This window comes from Oncorhynchus mykiss, chromosome 27, assembly GCF_013265735.2.
Source record: "Oncorhynchus mykiss isolate Arlee chromosome 27, USDA_OmykA_1.1, whole genome shotgun sequence".
Lineage (NCBI taxonomy): Eukaryota > Metazoa > Chordata > Actinopteri > Salmoniformes > Salmonidae > Oncorhynchus > Oncorhynchus mykiss.
Genome location: NC_048591.1, coordinates 36,375,661 through 36,394,581, shown reverse-complemented (window position 1 = coordinate 36,394,581; position 18,921 = coordinate 36,375,661). Strand labels below are relative to the sequence as shown.

The following is an 18,921-nucleotide window of genomic DNA, read 5'->3' as shown; positions in this document are numbered from 1 at the left end:
ATGAGCTGCATACGGCCATTAGCAAACAGGAAAACGCTCATCCAGAGGCGGCGCTCCTAGTAGCCGGGGACTTTAATGCAGGGAAACTTAAATCAGCCTTACCTAAATTCTATCAGCATGTTAAATGTGCAACCAGGGGTAAAAAAAAAACTCTGGACCAGCTTTACTCCACACACAGAGACATACAAAGCTCTCCCTCACCCTCCATCTGGCAAATCTGACCATAATTCTATCCTCCTGATTCCTGCTAACAAGCAAAAATTAAAGCAGAAAGCACCAGTGACTCAGTCAATAAAAAAGTGGTCTGATGAAGCAGATGCTAAACTACAGGACTGTTTTGCTATCACAGACTGGAACATGTTCCGGGATTCTTCCCATGGCATTGAGGAGTACACCACATCAGTCACTGGCTTCATCAATAAGTGCATCGAGGACGTCGTCCCCACAGTGACTGTACTTACATACCCCAAACAGAAGCCATGGATTACAGGCAAAATTTGCACTGAGCTAAAGGGTAGAGCTGCCGCTTTCAAGGAGCAGGACTCTAACCCAGACACTTATAAGAAATCCCACTATGCTCTCCGACGAACCATCAAACAGGTAAAGCATCAATACAGGTCTAAGTTCGAATCGTACTACACAGGCTCCAACGCTCGTCGGATGAGGCAGGGCTTGCAAACAATTGCAGACTACCAAGGGAAGCACAGCTGAGAGCTGACCAGTGACACGAGCCTACCAAACGAGCAGAATAACTTCTATGCTCGCTTCGAGGAAAGTAACACTGAAACATGCATGACAGCATCAGCTGTTCCGGACGACTGTGTGATCACGCTTTCTGCAGCTGATGTGTGTAAGACCTTTAAACAGGTCAACATTCACAAGGCCGCAGGGCCAGACGGATTACCAGGAAGTGTACTCTGAGCATGAGCTGACCAACTGGCAAGTGTCTTCACTGACATTTCCAACATGTCCCTGATTGAGTCTGTAATACCAACATGTTTCAAGCAGACCACCATAGTCCCTGTGCACAAGAACACTAAGGTAACCTGCCTAAATGACTACTGACCCGTAGCACTCACGTCTGTAGCCATGAAATGCTTTGAAAGGCTGGTCATGGCTCACATCAACACCATTATCCCAGAAACCCTACACCCACTCCAATTTGCATACCACATCAACAGATCCACAGACGATGCCATCTCTATTGCACTCCACACTGCCCTTTCACACCTGGACAAAAGAAACACCTACGTGAGAATGCTATTGATTGACTACAGCTCAGCGCTCAACACCATAGTCCCCTCAAAGCTCATCACTAAGCTAAGGACCCTGGGACTGAACACCTCCCTCTGCAACTGGATCCTGGACTTCCTGACGGGCCGCCCCCAGGTGGTAAGGTTAGGTAACAACAAGGCTCCAGCCACCCTAGTCATAGACTGTTCTCTCTGCTACCGCACGGAAAGCGGTACCGGAGCGCCAAGTCTAGGTCCAAGAGGCTTCTAAACAGCTTCTACCCCCAAGCCATAAGACTGCTGAATATCGAATTAAATGGCTACCCAGACTATTTGCATTGCCCCCACCCTCTTCTATGCTGCTGCTACTCTCTGTTATCTATGCAGTCACTTTAATAACTCTATGTACATATTACCTCAACACCTGTGCCCCCGCACATTGACTCTGTACCAGTACCCCCTGTATATAACTCCGCTATCTCTAGCCACTTTAATAATTAAAAATGGAATGTAATAGATGTATCACTAGTCACTTTAAACAATGCCACTTTATATAATGTTTACATACCCTACATTACTCATCTCATATGTATATACTGTACTTGATACCATCTACTGCATCTTGCCTATGCCGTTCGGCCATCGCTCATCCATATATTTTTATGTACATATTCTTATTTATTCCTTTACACTTGTGTGTATAACGTAGTTGTTGTGAAATTGTTAGATTACTTGTTAGATATTACTCCACGGTCAGAACTAGAAGCACAAGCACTTCGCGACACTCGCATTAAAATCTGCTAACCGCGTGTGTGTGACCAATAACATCTGCTAAACATGTGTGTGTGACCAATAACATCTGCTAACCTTGTGTATGTGACCATTAACATCTGCTAACCGTGTGTATGTGACCATTAACATCTGCTAACCTTGTGTATGTGACCATTAACATCTGCTAACCGCGTGTATGTGACCATTAACATCTGCTAACCGCGTGTGTGTGACCATTAACATCTGCTAACCGCGTGTATGTGACCAATAACATCTGCTAAACATGTGTATGTGACCAATAACATCTGCTAACCTTGTGTATGTGACCATTAACATCTGCTAACCGTGTGTATGTGACCATTAACATCTGCTAACCGTGTGTATGTCACCATTAACATCTGCTAACCGCGTGTATGTGACCATTAACATCTGCTAACCGCGTGTATGTGACCATTAACATCTGCTAACCGTGTGTATGTGACCAATAACATCTGCTAACCGTGTGTATGTGACCAATAACATCTGCTAACCGTGTGTATGTGACCAATAACATCTGCTAACCGTGTGTATGTGACCATTAACATCTGCTAACCGCGTGTGTGTGACCAATAACATCTGCTAAACATGTGTATGTGACCAATAACATCTGCTAACCTTGTGTATGTGACCATTAACATCTGCTAACCGTGTGTATGTGACCATTAACATCTGCTAACCTTGTGTATGTGACCATTAACATCTGCTAACCGCGTGTATGTGACCATTAACATCTGCTAACCGCGTGTGTGTGACCATTAACATCTGCTAACCGCGTGTATGTGACCAATAACATCTGCTAAACATGTGTATGTGACCAATAACATCTGCTAACCTTGTGTATGTGACCATTAACATCTGCTAACCGTGTGTATGTGACCATTAACATCTGCTAACCGTGTGTATGTCACCATTAACATCTGCTAACCGCGTGTATGTGACCATTAACATCTGCTAACCGCGTGTATGTGACCATTAACATCTGCTAACCGTGTGTATGTGACCAATAACATCTGCTAACCGTGTGTATGTGACCAATAACATCTGCTAACCGTGTGTATGTGACCAATAACATCTGCTAACCGTGTGTATGTGACCAATAACATCTGCTAACCGTGTGTATGTGACCATTAACATCTGCTAACCGTGTGTATGTGACCATTAACATCTGCTAACCGTGTGTATGTGACCAATAACATTTGCTAACCCCGTGTATGTGACCAATAACATCTGCTAACCGTGTGTATGTGACCAATAACATCTGCTAACCGTGTGTATGTGACCATTAACATCTGCTAACCGTGTGTATGTGACCATTAACATCTGCTAACCGTGTGTATGTGACCAATAACATCTGCTAACCGTGTGTATGTGACCAATAACATCTGCTAACCGTGTGTATGTGACCAATAACATCTGCTAACCGTGTGTATGTGACCATTAACATCTGCTAACCGTGTGTATGTGACCAATAACATTTGCTAACCCCGTGTATGTGACCAATAACATCTGCTAACCGTGTGTATGTGACCAATAACATCTGCTAACCGTGTGTATGTGACCATTAACATCTGCTAACCGTGTGTATGTGACCATTAACATCTGCTAACCGTGTGTATGTGACCATTAACATCTGCTAACCGTGTGTATGTGACCAATAACATCTGCTAACCGTGTGTATGTGACCAATAACATCTGCTAACCGTGTGTATGTGACCATTAACATTTGCTAACCGTGTGTATGTGACCAGTAACATCTGCTAACCGTGTGTATGTGACCAATAACATCTGCTAACCGTGTGTATGTGACCATTAACATTTGCTAAACGTGTGTATGTGACCATTAACATCTGCTAACCGTGTGTATGTGACCATTAACATCTGCTAACCGTGTGTATGTGACCAATAACATCTGCTAACCGTGTGTATGTGACCATTAACATCTGCTAACCGTGTGTATGTGACCATTAACATCTGCTAACCGTGTGTATGTGACCATTAACATCTGCTAACCGTGTGTATGTGACCATTAACATCTGCTAACCGTGTGTATGTGACCATTAACATTTGCTAACCGTGTGTATGTGACCGATAACATCTGCTAACCGTGTGTATGTGACCGATAACATCTGCTAACCGCGTGTATGTGACCATTAACATCTGCTAACCATGTGTATGTGACCAATAACATCTGCTAACCATGTGTATGTGACCGATAACATCTGCTAACCGTGTGTATGTGACCATTAACATCTGCTAACCATGTGTATGTGACCAGTAACATCTGCTAACCATGTGTATGTGACCAATAACATCTGCTAACCATGTGTATGTGACCGATAACATCTGCTAACCGTGTGTATGTGACCGATAACATCTGCTAACCGCGTGTATGTGACCATTAACATCGGCTAACCGTGTGTATGTGACCATTGGTTAAGGGCTTGTAAGTAAGCATTTCATTGTTGGTTAAGGGCTTGTAAGTAAACATTTCACTGTTGTTTTTCGGCGCATGTGTAACGGTCGTCGTTGCTTGAAGGATCGGACCAAAGCGCAGCGTGGGAAGTGTTCATGATTTTATTGGATCAACAAACACTCAAACAAAATAAACCAAGAGGGAAACTGAAACAGTCCTGTCAGGTGCAGAACACTAAACAGAAACCAACTACCCACAAAACATAGAAGGGAAAACGCTACCTAAGTATGGTTCCCAATCAGAGACCACGACAGACAGCTGTCCCTGATTGAGAACCATACCCGGCCAAAACAAAGAAATACAAAACATAGAAAAAGGAACATAGAATGCCCACCCAAATCACACCCTGACCAAACCAAAATAAAGACATAAAAGCTCTCTAAGGTCAGGGTGTGACAGCATGTGACAAATAACATTTTATTTTATTTGTAATGTACCATTGTTAATGATTTTGTGCAAAATTGACAAGGGAGTTTGTGTAAAAATGTATGTTTTATAGAATTGTGCATGAGGTGTGAGTCAGTGGAGAAGAAGATAGAAAACCCAGTCTAGTGGGTTACAGTACAACAGCACCAGTCAACAGTTTGGACACACCTGCTCATTCAAGGGTTTTTCTTTATTTTTACTATTTTATACATTGCAGAATAATAGTGAAGACTTCAAAACTATGAAATAACATATACGGAATCATGTAGTAACCAAAAATGTGTTAAACAAATCCAAATATATTTTTGATTTTAGATTCTTCAAAGTAACCACCCTTTGTCTTGATGACAGCTTTGCATTCTCTTGGCATCCCTCTCTGAGATAGAAGAGTAGAGGCCTTTCTAAAGTTTCCTATGCTAAAGTTAGAAGTGGAGATTAAATGTGGATATGCTAAAGTTAGAAGGTTGTTTCTCTCCTCAGGGCTGCAGCAGAGGTATCCATAACAGAGAGAAGTTAGGTTGTTTCTCTCCTCAGGACTGCAGCAGAGGTATCCATAACAGAGAGAAGTCAGAAGGTTGTTTCTCTCCTCAGGACTGCAGCAGAGGTATCCATAACAGAGAGAAGTTAGGTTGTTTCTCTCCTCAGGGCTGCAGCAGAGGTATCCATAACAGAGAGAAGTTAGGTTGTTTCTCTCCTCAGGGTTGCAGCAGAGGTATCCATAACAGAGAGAAGTTAGGTTGTTTCTCTCCTCAGGGCTGCAGCAGAGGTATCCATAACAGAGAGAAGTTAGGTTGTTTCTCTCCTCAGGGTTGCAGCAGAGGTATCCATAACAGAGAGAAGTTAGGTTGTTTCTCTCCTCAGGGTTGCAGCAGAGGTATCCATAACAGAGAGAAGTTAGGTTGTTTCTCTCCTCAGGGCTGCAGCAGTGGTATCCATAACAGAGAGAAGTCAGAAGGTTGTTTCTCTCCTCAGGGCTGCAGCAGAGGTATCCATAACAGAGAGAAGTCAGAAGGTTGTTTCTCTCCTCAGGGTTGCAGCAGAGGTATCCATAACAGAGAGAAGTTAGGTTGTTTCTCTCCTCAGGGCTGCAGCAGAGGTATCCATAACAGAGAGAAGTTAGGTTGTTTCTCTCCTCAGGGCTGCAGCAGAGGTATCCATAACAGAGAGGAGTTAGGTTGTTTCTCTCCTCAGGGCTGCAGCAGAGGTATCCATAACAGAGAGAAGTCAGAAGGTTGTTTCTCTCCTCAGGACTGCAGCAGAGGTATCCATAACAGAGAGAAGTCAGAAGGTTGTTTCTCTCCTCAGGACTGCAGCAGAGGTATCCATAACAGAGAGAAGTCAGAAGGTTGTTTCTCTCCTCAGGACTGCAGCAGAGGTATCCATAACAGAGAGAAGTCAGAAGGTTGTTTCTCTCCTCAGGACTGCAGCAGAGGTATCCATAACAGAGAGAAGTCAGAAGGTTGTTTCTCTCCTCAGGACTGCAGCAGAGGTATCCATAACAGAGAGAAGTCAGAAGGTTGTTTCTCTCCTCAGGACTGCAGCAGAGGTATCCATAACAGAGAGAAGTCAGAAGGTTGTTTCTCTCCTCAGGACTGCAGCAGAGGTATCCATAACAGAGAGAAGTTAGGTTGTTTCTCTCCTCAGGACTGCAGCAGAGGTATCCATAACAGAGAGAAGTTAGGTTGTTTCTCTCCTCAGGACTGCAGCAGAGGTATCCATAACAGAGAGAAGTTAGGTTGTTTCTCTCCTCAGGACTGCAGCAGAGGTATCCATAACAGAGAGAAGTTAGGTTGTTTCTCTCCTCAGGACTGCAGCAGAGGGATCCATAACAGAGAGAAGTCAGAAGGTTGTTTCTCTCCTCAGGACTGCAGCAGAGGTATCCATAACAGAGAGAAGTTAGGTTGTTTCTCTCCTCAGGACTGCAGCAGAGGTATCCATAACAGAGAGAAGTCAGAAGGTTGTTTCTCTCCTCAGGACTGCAGCAGAGGTATCCATAACAGAGAGAAGTCAGAAGGTTGTTTCTCTCCTCAGGGCTGCAGCAGAGGTATCCATAACAGAGAGAAGTTAGGTTGTTTCTCTCCTCAGGACTGCAGCAGAGGTATCCATAACAGAGAGAAGTTAGGTTGTTTCTCTCCTCAGGGCTGCAACAGAGGTATCCATAACAGAGAGAAGTCAGAAGGTTGTTTCTCTCCTCAGGACTGCAGCAGAGGTATCCATAACAGAGAGAAGTCAGAAGGTTGTTTCTCTCCTCAGGACTGCAGCAGAGGTATCCATAACAGAGAGAAGTCAGAAGGTTGTTTCTCTCCTCAGGACTGCAGCAGAGGTATCCATAACAGAGAGAAGTCAGAAGGTTGTTTCTCTCCTCAGGACTGCAGCAGAGGTATCCATAACAGAGAGAAGTCAGAAGGTTGTTTCTCTCCTCAGGACTGCAGCAGAGGTATCCATAACAGAGAGAAGTCAGAAGGTTGTTTCTCTCCTCAGGACTGCAGCAGAGGTATCCATAACAGAGAGAAGTTAGGTTGTTTCTCTCCTCAGGGCTGCAGCAGAGGTATCCATAACAGAGAGAAGTTAGGTTGTTTCTCTCCTCAGGGCTGCAGCAGAGGTATCCATAACAGAGAGAAGTTAGGTTGTTTCTCTCCTCAGGGCTGCAGCAGAGGTATCCATAACAGAGAGAAGTCAGAAGGTTGTTTCTCTCCTCAGGACTGCAGCAGAGGTATCCATAACAGAGAGAAGTCAGAAGGTTGTTTCTCTCCTCAGGACTGCAGCAGAGGTATCCATAACAGAGAGAAGTCAGAAGGTTGTTTCTCTCCTCAGGACTGCAGCAGAGGTATCCATAACAGAGAGAAGTTAGGTTGTTTCTCTCCTCAGGACTGCAGCAGAGGTATCCATAACAGAGAGAAGTTAGGTTGTTTCTCTCCTCAGGACTGCAGCAGAGGTATCCATAACAGAGAGAAGTTAGGTTGTTTCTCTCCTCAGGGCTGCAGCAGAGGTATCCATAACAGAGAGAAGTTAGGTTGTTTCTCTCCTCAGGGCTGCAGCAGAGGTATCCATAACAGAGAGAAGTCAGAAGGTTGTTTCTCTCCTCAGGGCTGCAGCAGAGGTATCCATAACAGAGAGAAGTCAGAAGGTTGTTTCTCTCCTCAGGACTGCAGCAGAGGTATCCATAACAGAGAGAAGTTAGGTTGTTTCTCTCCTCAGGACTGCAGCAGAGGTATCCATAACAGAGAGAAGTCAGAAGGTTGTTTCTCTCCTCAGGACTGCAGCAGAGGTATCCATAACAGAGAGAAGTCAGAAGGTTGTTTCTCTCCTCAGGGCTGCAGCAGAGGTATCCATAACAGAGAGAAGTCAGAAGGTTGTTTCTCTCCTCAGGACTGCAGCAGAGGTATCCATAACAGAGAGAAGTTAGGTTGTTTCTCTCCTCAGGACTGCAGCAGAGGTATCCATAACAGAGAGAAGTCAGAAGGTTGTTTCTCTCCTCAGGACTGCAGCAGAGGTATCCATAACAGAGAGAAGTCAGAAGGTTGTTTCTCTCCTCAGGGCTGCAGCAGAGGTATCCATAACAGAGAGAAGTCAGAAGGTTGTTTCTCTCCTCAGGGCTGCAGCAGAGGTATCCATAACAGAGAGAAGTTAGGTTGTTTCTCTCCTCAGGGTTGCAGCAGAGGTATCCATAACAGAGAGAAGTTAGGTTGTTTCTCTCCTCAGGGCTGCAGCATAGGTATCCATAACAGAGAGAAGTCAGAAGGTTGTTTCTCTCCTCAGGGCTGCAGCAGAGGTATCCATAACAGAGAGAAGTCAGAAGGTTGTTTCTCTCCTCAGGACTGCAGCAGAGGTATCCATAACAGAGAGAAGTCAGAAGGTTGTTTCTCTCCTCAGGGCTGCAGCAGAGGTATCCATAACAGAGAGAAGTTAGGTTGTTTCTCTCCTCAGGACTGCAGCAGAGGTATCCATAACAGAGAGAAGTCAGAAGGTTGTTTCTCTCCTCAGGACTGCAGCAGAGGTATCCATAACAGAGAGAAGTCAGAAGGTTGTTTCTCTCCTCAGGACTGCAGCAGAGGTATCCATAACAGAGAGAAGTTAGGTTGTTTCTCTCCTCAGGGCTGCAGCAGAGGTATCCATAACAGAGAGGAGTTAGGTTGTTTCTCTCCTCAGGACTGCAGCAGAGGTATCCATAACAGAGAGAAGTTAGGTTGTTTCTCTCCTCAGGGCTGCAGCAGAGGTATCCATAACAGAGAGAAGTCAGAAGGTTGTTTCTCTCCTCAGGACTGCAGCAGAGGTATCCATAACAGAGAGAAGTTAGGTTGTTTCTCTCCTCAGGGCTGCAGCAGAGGTATCCATAACAGAGAGAAGTCAGAAGGTTGTTTCTCTCCTCAGGACTGCAGCAGAGGTATCCATAACAGAGAGAAGTCAGAAGGTTGTTTCTCTCCTCAGGACTGCAGCAGAGGTATCCATAACAGAGAGAAGTCAGAAGGTTGTTTCTCTCCTCAGGACTGCAGCAGAGGTATCCATAACAGAGAGAAGTTAGGTTGTTTCTCTCCTCAGGACTGCAGCAGAGGTATCCATAACAGAGAGAAGTTAGGTTGTTTCTCTCCTCAGGACTGCAGCAGAGGTATCCATAACAGAGAGAAGTTAGGTTGTTTCTCTCCTCAGGGCTGCAGCAGAGGTATCCATAACAGAGAGAAGTTAGGTTGTTTCTCTCCTCAGGGCTGCAGCAGAGGTATCCATAACAGAGAGAAGTCAGAAGGTTGTTTCTCTCCTCAGGGCTGCAGCAGAGGTATCCATAACAGAGAGAAGTCAGAAGGTTGTTTCTCTCCTCAGGACTGCAGCAGAGGTATCCATAACAGAGAGAAGTTAGGTTGTTTCTCTCCTCAGGACTGCAGCAGAGGTATCCATAACAGAGAGAAGTCAGAAGGTTGTTTCTCTCCTCAGGACTGCAGCAGAGGTATCCATAACAGAGAGAAGTCAGAAGGTTGTTTCTCTCCTCAGGGCTGCAGCAGAGGTATCCATAACAGAGAGAAGTCAGAAGGTTGTTTCTCTCCTCAGGACTGCAGCAGAGGTATCCATAACAGAGAGAAGTTAGGTTGTTTCTCTCCTCAGGACTGCAGCAGAGGTATCCATAACAGAGAGAAGTCAGAAGGTTGTTTCTCTCCTCAGGACTGCAGCAGAGGTATCCATAACAGAGAGAAGTCAGAAGGTTGTTTCTCTCCTCAGGGCTGCAGCAGAGGTATCCATAACAGAGAGAAGTCAGAAGGTTGTTTCTCTCCTCAGGGCTGCAGCAGAGGTATCCATAACAGAGAGAAGTTAGGTTGTTTCTCTCCTCAGGGTTGCAGCAGAGGTATCCATAACAGAGAGAAGTTAGGTTGTTTCTCTCCTCAGGGCTGCAGCATAGGTATCCATAACAGAGAGAAGTCAGAAGGTTGTTTCTCTCCTCAGGGCTGCAGCAGAGGTATCCATAACAGAGAGAAGTCAGAAGGTTGTTTCTCTCCTCAGGACTGCAGCAGAGGTATCCATAACAGAGAGAAGTCAGAAGGTTGTTTCTCTCCTCAGGGCTGCAGCAGAGGTATCCATAACAGAGAGAAGTTAGGTTGTTTCTCTCCTCAGGACTGCAGCAGAGGTATCCATAACAGAGAGAAGTCAGAAGGTTGTTTCTCTCCTCAGGACTGCAGCAGAGGTATCCATAACAGAGAGAAGTCAGAAGGTTGTTTCTCTCCTCAGGACTGCAGCAGAGGTATCCATAACAGAGAGAAGTTAGGTTGTTTCTCTCCTCAGGGCTGCAGCAGAGGTATCCATAACAGAGAGGAGTTAGGTTGTTTCTCTCCTCAGGACTGCAGCAGAGGTATCCATAACAGAGAGAAGTTAGGTTGTTTCTCTCCTCAGGACTGCAGCAGAGGTATCTATAACAGAGAGAAGTCAGAAGGTTGTTTCTCTCCTCAGGACTGCAGCAGAGGTATCCATAACAGAGAGAAGTTAGGTTGTTTCTCTCCTCAGGACTGCAGCAGAGGTATCCATAACAGAGAGAAGTTAGGTTGTTTCTCTCCTCAGGACTGCAGCAGAGGTATCCATAACAGAGAGAAGTCAGAAGGTTGTTTCTCTCCTCAGGGCTGCAGCAGAGGTATCCATAACAGAGAGGAGTCAGAAGGTTGTTTCTCTCCTCAGGGCTGCAGCAGAGGTATCCATAACAGAGAGAAGTTAGGTTGTTTCTCTCCTCAGGACTGCAGCAGAGGTATCCATAACAGAGAGAAGTTAGGTTGTTTCTCTCCTCAGGACTGCAGCAGAGGTATCCATAACAGAGAGAAGTCAGAAGGTTGTTTCTCTCCTCAGGGCTGCAGCAGAGGTATCTATAACAGAGAGAAGTCAGAAGGTTGTTTCTCTCCTCAGGGTTGCAGCAGAGGTATCCATAACAGAGAGAAGTCAGAAGGTTGTTTCTCTCCTCAGGACTGCAGCAGAGGTATCCATAACAGAGAGAAGTCAGCGGAGCCAATCAGGCCAGAAGTGAAGAACTCGGAGGGGAGGAGAGAGAATGAAGCTAAAGCCTCGGGGTGACCCCTGTGTCATCCAGGCTCCTAAACCACTGGAGCTGATACATAGACTGAGGTAACACACACAAACTCATGCACATACACATACAGTTTGTATTGATCCTTAGTGATAACGCATGTGTGTCAAATCAAATCAAATTGTATTGGTCACATGCAGATGTTAATGCGAGTGTAGCAAAATGCTTGTGCTTCTAGTTCCGACCATGCAGTAATATCTAACTAGTAATCTAACAATTTCACAACAACTACCTTTTACACACAAGTGTAAAGGAATGAGAATATGTACATATAAATATATGGATGAGCGATGGTTGAATGGCATAGACAAGATGCAGTAGATGGTATTTATTTTACCTTTATTTAACTAGGCAAGTCAGGTATGTGGCAGGTTCTACAGTCAATCACAAAGTACAAAAGGAAAACCAGCCCCGTCGCGGACCCCGATGTCTTGCTCCCAGACAAAATAAACTACTTCTTTGCTTGCTTGGCTCATAGGCTCTCTCTCTCTCTATCTCGGACAGGAGGATGTGAATATTGGCACATCCTTGTAAGAATGGAGGCTGCTCCAAGGTAGAGTACTACTCCTGTTCATATTCTCATCATTTCCCAGTGTGTAGAAGTTACCAGTTCAGAGAGTAGCTCAGTGGTAGAGGGAGGAGATGTTTAGAGGAGTTTGATTATCTTTTTAGTGTGATCTGTTGTTTATGGTGTGTATCCTGGTTTCTCTCGGTTGCAGTCTTTCTCTGGTCCAGGGAGTAACGAGGAGAAGTGTAAACAACCACCCTGGAGTAACCAACTTCCACGAGGGGTGAGACCCAAAAACACTTGCTATTCTGATGCTAATATGTCCTCCTCCTGTCTAGTTTGTCTGGATAGATGTGTTGTTGGCCTCTGTTCTGGGCTGTCCCCTGTCGGTCAGGATGAAGTTCTGGAGCTGTCCCCTGTCGGTCAGGATGAAGTTCTGGAGCTGCTGTAGGAGGAAGACATCAGCCTTTTAACTGTTTCTTGGCCCAGGAGGGCTGCACCACAGGAGGTCTTGGCTCATTGCGCTCTAGCGCCTCCTTGTGGCGGGCCGGGCGCCTGCAGGCTGACTTCGGTCGCCTGCAGGCTGACTTCGGTCATCAGTTGATGAGACAAGCGATGAGACAAGATTGTAATAACCAAATTAGGGAGAAAAGGGGGTAAAAAAGAAACAATTAGATCTCAAAGTAATCTCTTATTAAGTTACTAAGTAATTTAATAGGATCTCTGTGGTATTCATATAATTGATCTCCCTCTCATGTCTCCTAGGTGATATACTGGAGCCAATCACCTGGGCTCATCTGGACCTTCCCTCTCCCACAGACACGCACACTGAGAGGGGGAAGGAGAATGGAAAGTGGAATGCATAGAACCAGACAGAGAATGAAATCTAGCACACGGTACATGCTGCTCCCATATGTTTGAATGAACCTGTACCCTGTTGATGGTAGGCTGATAGCAGTATGTATGTCATATATACGCAGGCTTTCTATATTTAGCTGTAGAATTACACTGGGCACTAATGACACCGATGACATTCTACTCTGAATGCAGAGACTAAACTTCACTGCATTGAAACAGTCTGAAGGCAATAACCATCAGGTCTTCCTACTACCTCTATCTTCTCACTGAAAAGAGATCCAGGCAGCTATCACCATAGAAACCCTCATCTGGATCAGTAACTAATGGATCGGGATCTGTAACTAATGGATCAGGATCTGTAACTAATGAGTAATTAGGTACAGCAGTTCTCGACCACACACACACACACACACACACAGTGGCAGTCCTCTTCTTTGTTAAGTGCATTTGAGACTGTGTGTGGCATTTTATTGATATCAGCTGCCTTCCAGCGAATTTAACTGGTCAAACGATGTTCTCTTACCTGCATTCATCATGGTCGTGCTTTAACTGTCTTTGTTTTGGGTTGTTTTACAGCACGTCTGAAATCTGTGATTTAGTTTCACTCTTTGCTATCACACAACGTAATGAAACTCTGCACCTACATTGTAATCACACTGCTCAGGATGGGCTATCTTTATACCAGACGGATGAAGTTCACAAACCATTACTTCATTAAAAGTCTGTTTTTATTTTCAAAATGGTGCAGTTTTACTAAAAGCAGCCAGATAGCGATGGGAGAGGATGTGGCTTCAGACTACTGGCTCAGATAAAGCATGGAGTGTAAGGCAGGGCTGGTGTGTCTTTCTCAGTTGCTGTGTGTGTGTGTGTGTGTGTGTGTGTGTGTGTGTGTGTGTGTGTGTGTGTGTGTGTGTGTGTGTGTGTGTGTGAGAGAGAGATCTTTTCGTTAGGCAGGAGGTGTGAGTGTCATGGCGGCAGCTTGGACGGTAAACGCAGCGATGCTGATCTGTCGCCTCACTTCATCCCACGCCTGTTTGGGATTGGCTGTACGCTCGATGTCAAACAGCGCATCATAAATGCCAGGGAAGGACTCGCCAGCATATTTATTATGACTGCTGGGAGCAAAGATCACATGTCTGAAGAGAGGGAAGAGGGTGAGAGAAAATAAAATCTGATTCTAAACTGATCATGAAGACATTACACAGCACTGAGTATGTGCTGTAACTGGCTCTCACCTGTAGAATGGTCGGCCAGGTAAACCTAGCGGGTCCACGAAGGCTCTCTCCAGGTACATTAGCTGGTCATTGACCATACGTATCTGTATAGGGCTGAGAGAGTAGGGGGAACACACCTGTTAACACACTTCCACAACAATAAACATGACACACACACACACGCTCTCTCTTACTCTGTCCTGTCCAGAGTGGTGAGACGCTCATGGAAGTCCCTAGCAGCCACAGTGAAGTTCTCCACCGCAGAGAACAGAGAATCTGGACAAAAACAAATTCGACTTTGTAGGTGATGGGGGATTCAGAATGAGTGTCTTTGTGTGTAAACATGTGTGTGTTTTCTCTTACCGAATGATACCCCGTATTTCACAAGAGCATCTGGGTGTTTTTGTCCCAGCTGAGCGATGGTGTGGGCATACTTTGTCAGAGAGCCAGCGTATTGACTGGCATCCAGGGGGAGGAGCTGGGAATCAGCCAATAGGAAGATGAGGCCTCCCCTGACCTGAGCTACGGCTCTGAGCTTCCGGAAGGAAGGGTCGTAGAACCTCTCCACCAACTCAAAGGTCTCATACACACTGTGATACACTGGGTAGCTGCTGTACCGCTCTGTCTTCTACAAAGTAGAATACACACTGTGATACACTGGGTAGCTGCTGTACCGCTCTGTCTTCTACAAAGTAGAATACACACTGTGATACACTGGGTAGCTGCTGTACCGCTCTGTCTTCTACAAAGTAGAATACACACTCCGGGTTTGTTTGCATGAAAAAACATGAATGGTTTTTCCTACTTTAAATGCCCAATGATGACCCCCATATTGGTGGTGGTGGGCTATTGTATTGCATCAAAAGGACATCTGCAATGTGCTCCTGTCTCCAGGTTCACCCTCTCACCCTGTTCTTGGTGTATCGGGCCCTGCCTGCTGCGATGCCCAGTCGGATAAAATACGCCTCAAAGTCACTGCCTGAACCCAGCTTACTGATCCTAGAGGGAGGGAGGGAGGGAGAGGGAGAGAGAGAGAGAGACCCACAAGAGGTTGGTTCATAAATATTATTTTTTTATACACCAAATTAGAGCATCTGCTAAATGACAAAAATGTAAATAAAATCAATCAGTAAAAGTGCATGTGATCAGAGTGATAAGTCTAGTGTGGTTGGTAATGGGTCTGACCGGGGTGCATCGCGGTCATCTGTCCAGTTGTCGCGCTTGTGCCAGCTCTCATACAGAGACAACCCCTCCTCTCCCTCCTCTGGACTAGACACCTACAGAGAGGTATTGGTGTTTCAGTTATAGTCTGGGACTATGTCGGTCTACACTAGAGGTCGGCCGATACCAATACCAATTATTGGAGGACCAAAAAAGCCGATACCGATTAATCGGCTGATTTAAAAATAAATACAAAAATGTATTTGTAATAATGACAATTACAACAATACTGAATTAACACGTATTTTAACTTAATATAATACATCAATAAAATCAATTTAGCCTCAAATAAATAATGAAACATGTTAAATTTGGTTTAAATAATGCAAAAACAAAGTGTTGGAGAAGAAAGTAAAAGTGCAATATGTGCCATGTAAGAAAGCTAACGTTTAAGTTCCTTGCTCAGAACATGACAACATATGAAAGCTGGTGGTTCCTTTTAACACGAGTCTTCAATATTCCCAGGTAAGAAGTTTTAGGTTGTAGTTATTATAGGACTATTTCCCCCTATACCATTTGTATTTCATTAACCTTTGACTATTGGATGTTCTTATAGGCACTTTAGTATTGCCAGTGTAACAGTATAGCTTCCGTCCCTCTCCTCGCTCCTCTCTGGGCTCGAACCAGCAACACAACGACAACAGCCACCATCGAAGCAGCGTTACCCATGCAGAGCAAGGGAAACAACCACTCCAAGGCTCAGAGCAAGTGAAGTTTGAAACGCTATTAGCGCGCGCTAACTAGCCAGCCATTTCACTTCGGTCACACCAGACTCATCTCAGGAGTTGATAGGTTGGGAGTTGATAGGTTTGAGGTCATAAACAGCGCAATGCTTGACGCACAACGAAGAGCTGCTGGCAAAACGCACAAAAGTGCTGTTTGAATGAATGTTTACGCGCCTGCTTCTGCCTACCACCGCTCAGTTAGATACTTGTATGCTTGTATGCTCAGTCAGATTAGGACAGGACACGCTAGATAATATCTAGTAATATCATCAACCATGTGTAGTTAACTAGTGATTATGATGGATTGTTTTTTATAAGATAAGTTTAATGCTAGCTTGCAACTTATCTTGGCTTACTGCATTTGCGTAACAGGCAGTCTCCTTGTGGAGTGCAACGAGAGAGAGGCAGGTCGTTATTGCGTTGGACTAGTTAACTGTAAGGTTGCAAGATTGGATCCCCCGAGCTGACAAAGTGAAAATCTGTCTTTCTGCCCCTGAACGAGGCAGTTAACCCACCGTTTCTAGGCCGTCATTGAAAATAAGAATGTGTTCTTAACTGACTTGCCTAGTTAAATAAAGATTTAATAAAGGTGAAAAAAATACAAAATAAAACTGATTTCCGATTGTTATGAAATCGGCTCTTATAAATCGGCCATTCCGATTAATCGGTCGACCTCTAGTCTACACCCTGTGAAAGTAAACACCTCTTCTGTTTACTTCTGTATCATGTCCCCTAGTCTTTTGAATGGGCTTGATCAAATTCATGAAAACGCAGTCATTTACAGTACCAGTCAAGTTTGGACACACCTACTCATTCAAGGGTTTTTCTTTATTTTTTAAAAACAATTTTCTACATTGTAGAATAATAGTGAAGACATCAAATCTATGAAATAACACACATGGAATCATGTAGTAACCAATAAAGTGTTAAACAAATCAAAATACATTTGAGATTCTTCAAAGTAGCCACCCTTTTCCTTGATCACAGCTTTGCACACTCTTGGCATTCTCTCAACCAGCTTCATGAAGTAGTCACCTGGAATGCATTTCAATTTAACAGGTGTGCTTTGTTAAAAGTTAATTTGTGGAATTTCTTTCCTCCTTAATGTGTTTGAGCCAACCAGATGTGTTGTGACAAGGTAGAGTGGTATACAGAAGATAGCCCTATCTGGTAAAAGACCAAGTCCATATTATGGCAAGAACAGCTCAAATAAACAAAGAGAAACTACAGTCCATCATTACTTTAAGACATGAAGGTCAGTCATTTCAGAAAATCTCAAGAACTTTCAATCTTCAAGAAATGTCAATCTTCAAGTGCAGTCACAAAAACCATCAAGCGCTATGATGAAACTGGCTCTCAGGAGGACCGCCACAAAAAGGAAGACCCAGAGTTCCCTCTGTTGCAGAGGATAAGTTCATTAGAGTTACCAGCCTCAGAAATTTCAGCCCAAATAAATGCTTCACAGAGTTCAAATAACAGACACATCTCAACATCAACTATTCAGAGGAGACTGCATGAATCAGACAATCATTGTCAAATTGTTGCAAAGAAACAACTACAGACAGAAGATAGAAAAGTGTGTGTGCTCATTAATAGAGGCTTGTCCTGACTGTTTGAGTGTGTAGAATAACCCTAACCCTAACCCTAACCCTAACCCTAACCCTAACCCTCTCAGCCAAGAATTGACAGAAACGGACTGGTTCTTCTTGATCGGAGACAGAGTAAAGGTTATATCATGCGCACCAGTAACAGAGCTCTTGTTCTGTTTGGAGCCTGTTTCTGGGCCAAAGACTCATGTTTTCTGTGTGTGTGACCCCAGTACCTTCCATACATTATCTGGGCCGACAGTCAAAGGCGCTTGCTTGCCCAACTTGGGGGAACCGTTGAGCTACTGTTAGAAGAAGTATGTATGAAGTGACTTTATTAGTTAAAGGTAGAATTTCCACCACAATATAAAATTACATTTGCGTTTGTGGATGAATTTTACTTCTGCCAGGTGCCTTTTATGAAGTTTGTGTGCCGAAAACCATTTGTTATGTTTTTGCCCATTGAATACCATTCAAAAAGTCTTCAAAAGTTCAAAAACTACAACACTACTTCCTGGAAAGCAACGCGCCACAGTGTAATCCTGAAATAGACAGTTGATAGACAGCTGATTCAAGTTTACCTGTTTGGTGATGTCGTACACTAAGGTGTGGAGAGAGGGGGTGCAGTCTATCCTCAATGTGTACATACCTGCAACACACACACACACACACACACACCCGAGTGTCATTTTCACATGTGAAAACCCACACAACCCCCCCCCCCCCCACCCCCCCAACACACACACACAAACTCACCCTCTATTGCTGAGTCTGCATTGATGTAAGCCACTGCTCTCTCCTGCAGCACTTTGGCGTTTTCCTGTCAAGGAGAAAGAGACAGGACAGACATTTAGATTAGAGTTTAGTCATCTCTGTTAACAGAGCACTACAGTACACATTTCCCTCACCACAACATCACATACTGTGTGTAGTACCTCAGCCCACTCTGTTGATCCCAGCAGTCCAAACTCCTCTGCATCCCAACTGGCAAATACTATGGACCTCCTGGGCCTCCAGCCTATAGTGAACACACACACACGCACACGCACACACACACACACAAAGTCCAGAGAAAACACACACTTGGCAAAATGCATTGAACCTATAAAATATACAGCACTTCTCAGAGTCAAACATTATATGAGGAAACAGGCCTGACAGAACATTCTAGAACAATACAGATAACTATTCCAGAATGCTACAGTATGGGAACATTCTAGAACAATACAGAGAACTACTCCAGGCTGCTACAGTATGGGAACATTCTAGAACAATACAGATAATTATTCCAGGCTGCTACAGCATGGGGATATTC

General features: G+C 44.5%; 1 protein-coding gene across 3 annotated transcripts in view; it reads right to left on the bottom strand.

Annotated features, from left to right (window-relative positions):
- Positions 1-13,570: 13,570 nt before the first annotated feature.
- The window catches only part of naalad2 (N-acetylated alpha-linked acidic dipeptidase 2), a 15,357-nt gene continuing 10,006 nt past the window's right edge, over positions 13,571-18,921 (bottom strand). The window contains exons 12-21 of one of the 3 annotated variants that reach the window (XM_036965271.1): positions 18,542-18,624; positions 18,363-18,426; positions 18,188-18,255; positions 15,260-15,351; positions 14,983-15,073; positions 14,438-14,702; positions 14,269-14,350; positions 14,096-14,188; positions 13,790-13,996; positions 13,571-13,751 (exon numbers count right to left, since the gene is read on the bottom strand). In XM_036965271.1, the coding sequence (XP_036821166.1) occupies positions 13,807-13,996; positions 14,096-14,188; positions 14,269-14,350; positions 14,438-14,702; positions 14,983-15,073; positions 15,260-15,351; positions 18,188-18,255; positions 18,363-18,426; positions 18,542-18,624 (1,028 nt within the window). In that variant the 3' untranslated portion in view covers positions 13,571-13,751; positions 13,790-13,806. Of the gene's footprint in view, positions 13,997-14,095; positions 14,189-14,268; positions 14,351-14,437; positions 14,703-14,982; positions 15,074-15,259; positions 15,352-18,187; positions 18,256-18,362; positions 18,427-18,541; positions 18,625-18,921 lie in introns of all 3 variants that reach the window. The other 2 variants (XM_036965270.1, XM_036965269.1) reach the window with 2 other exon arrangements.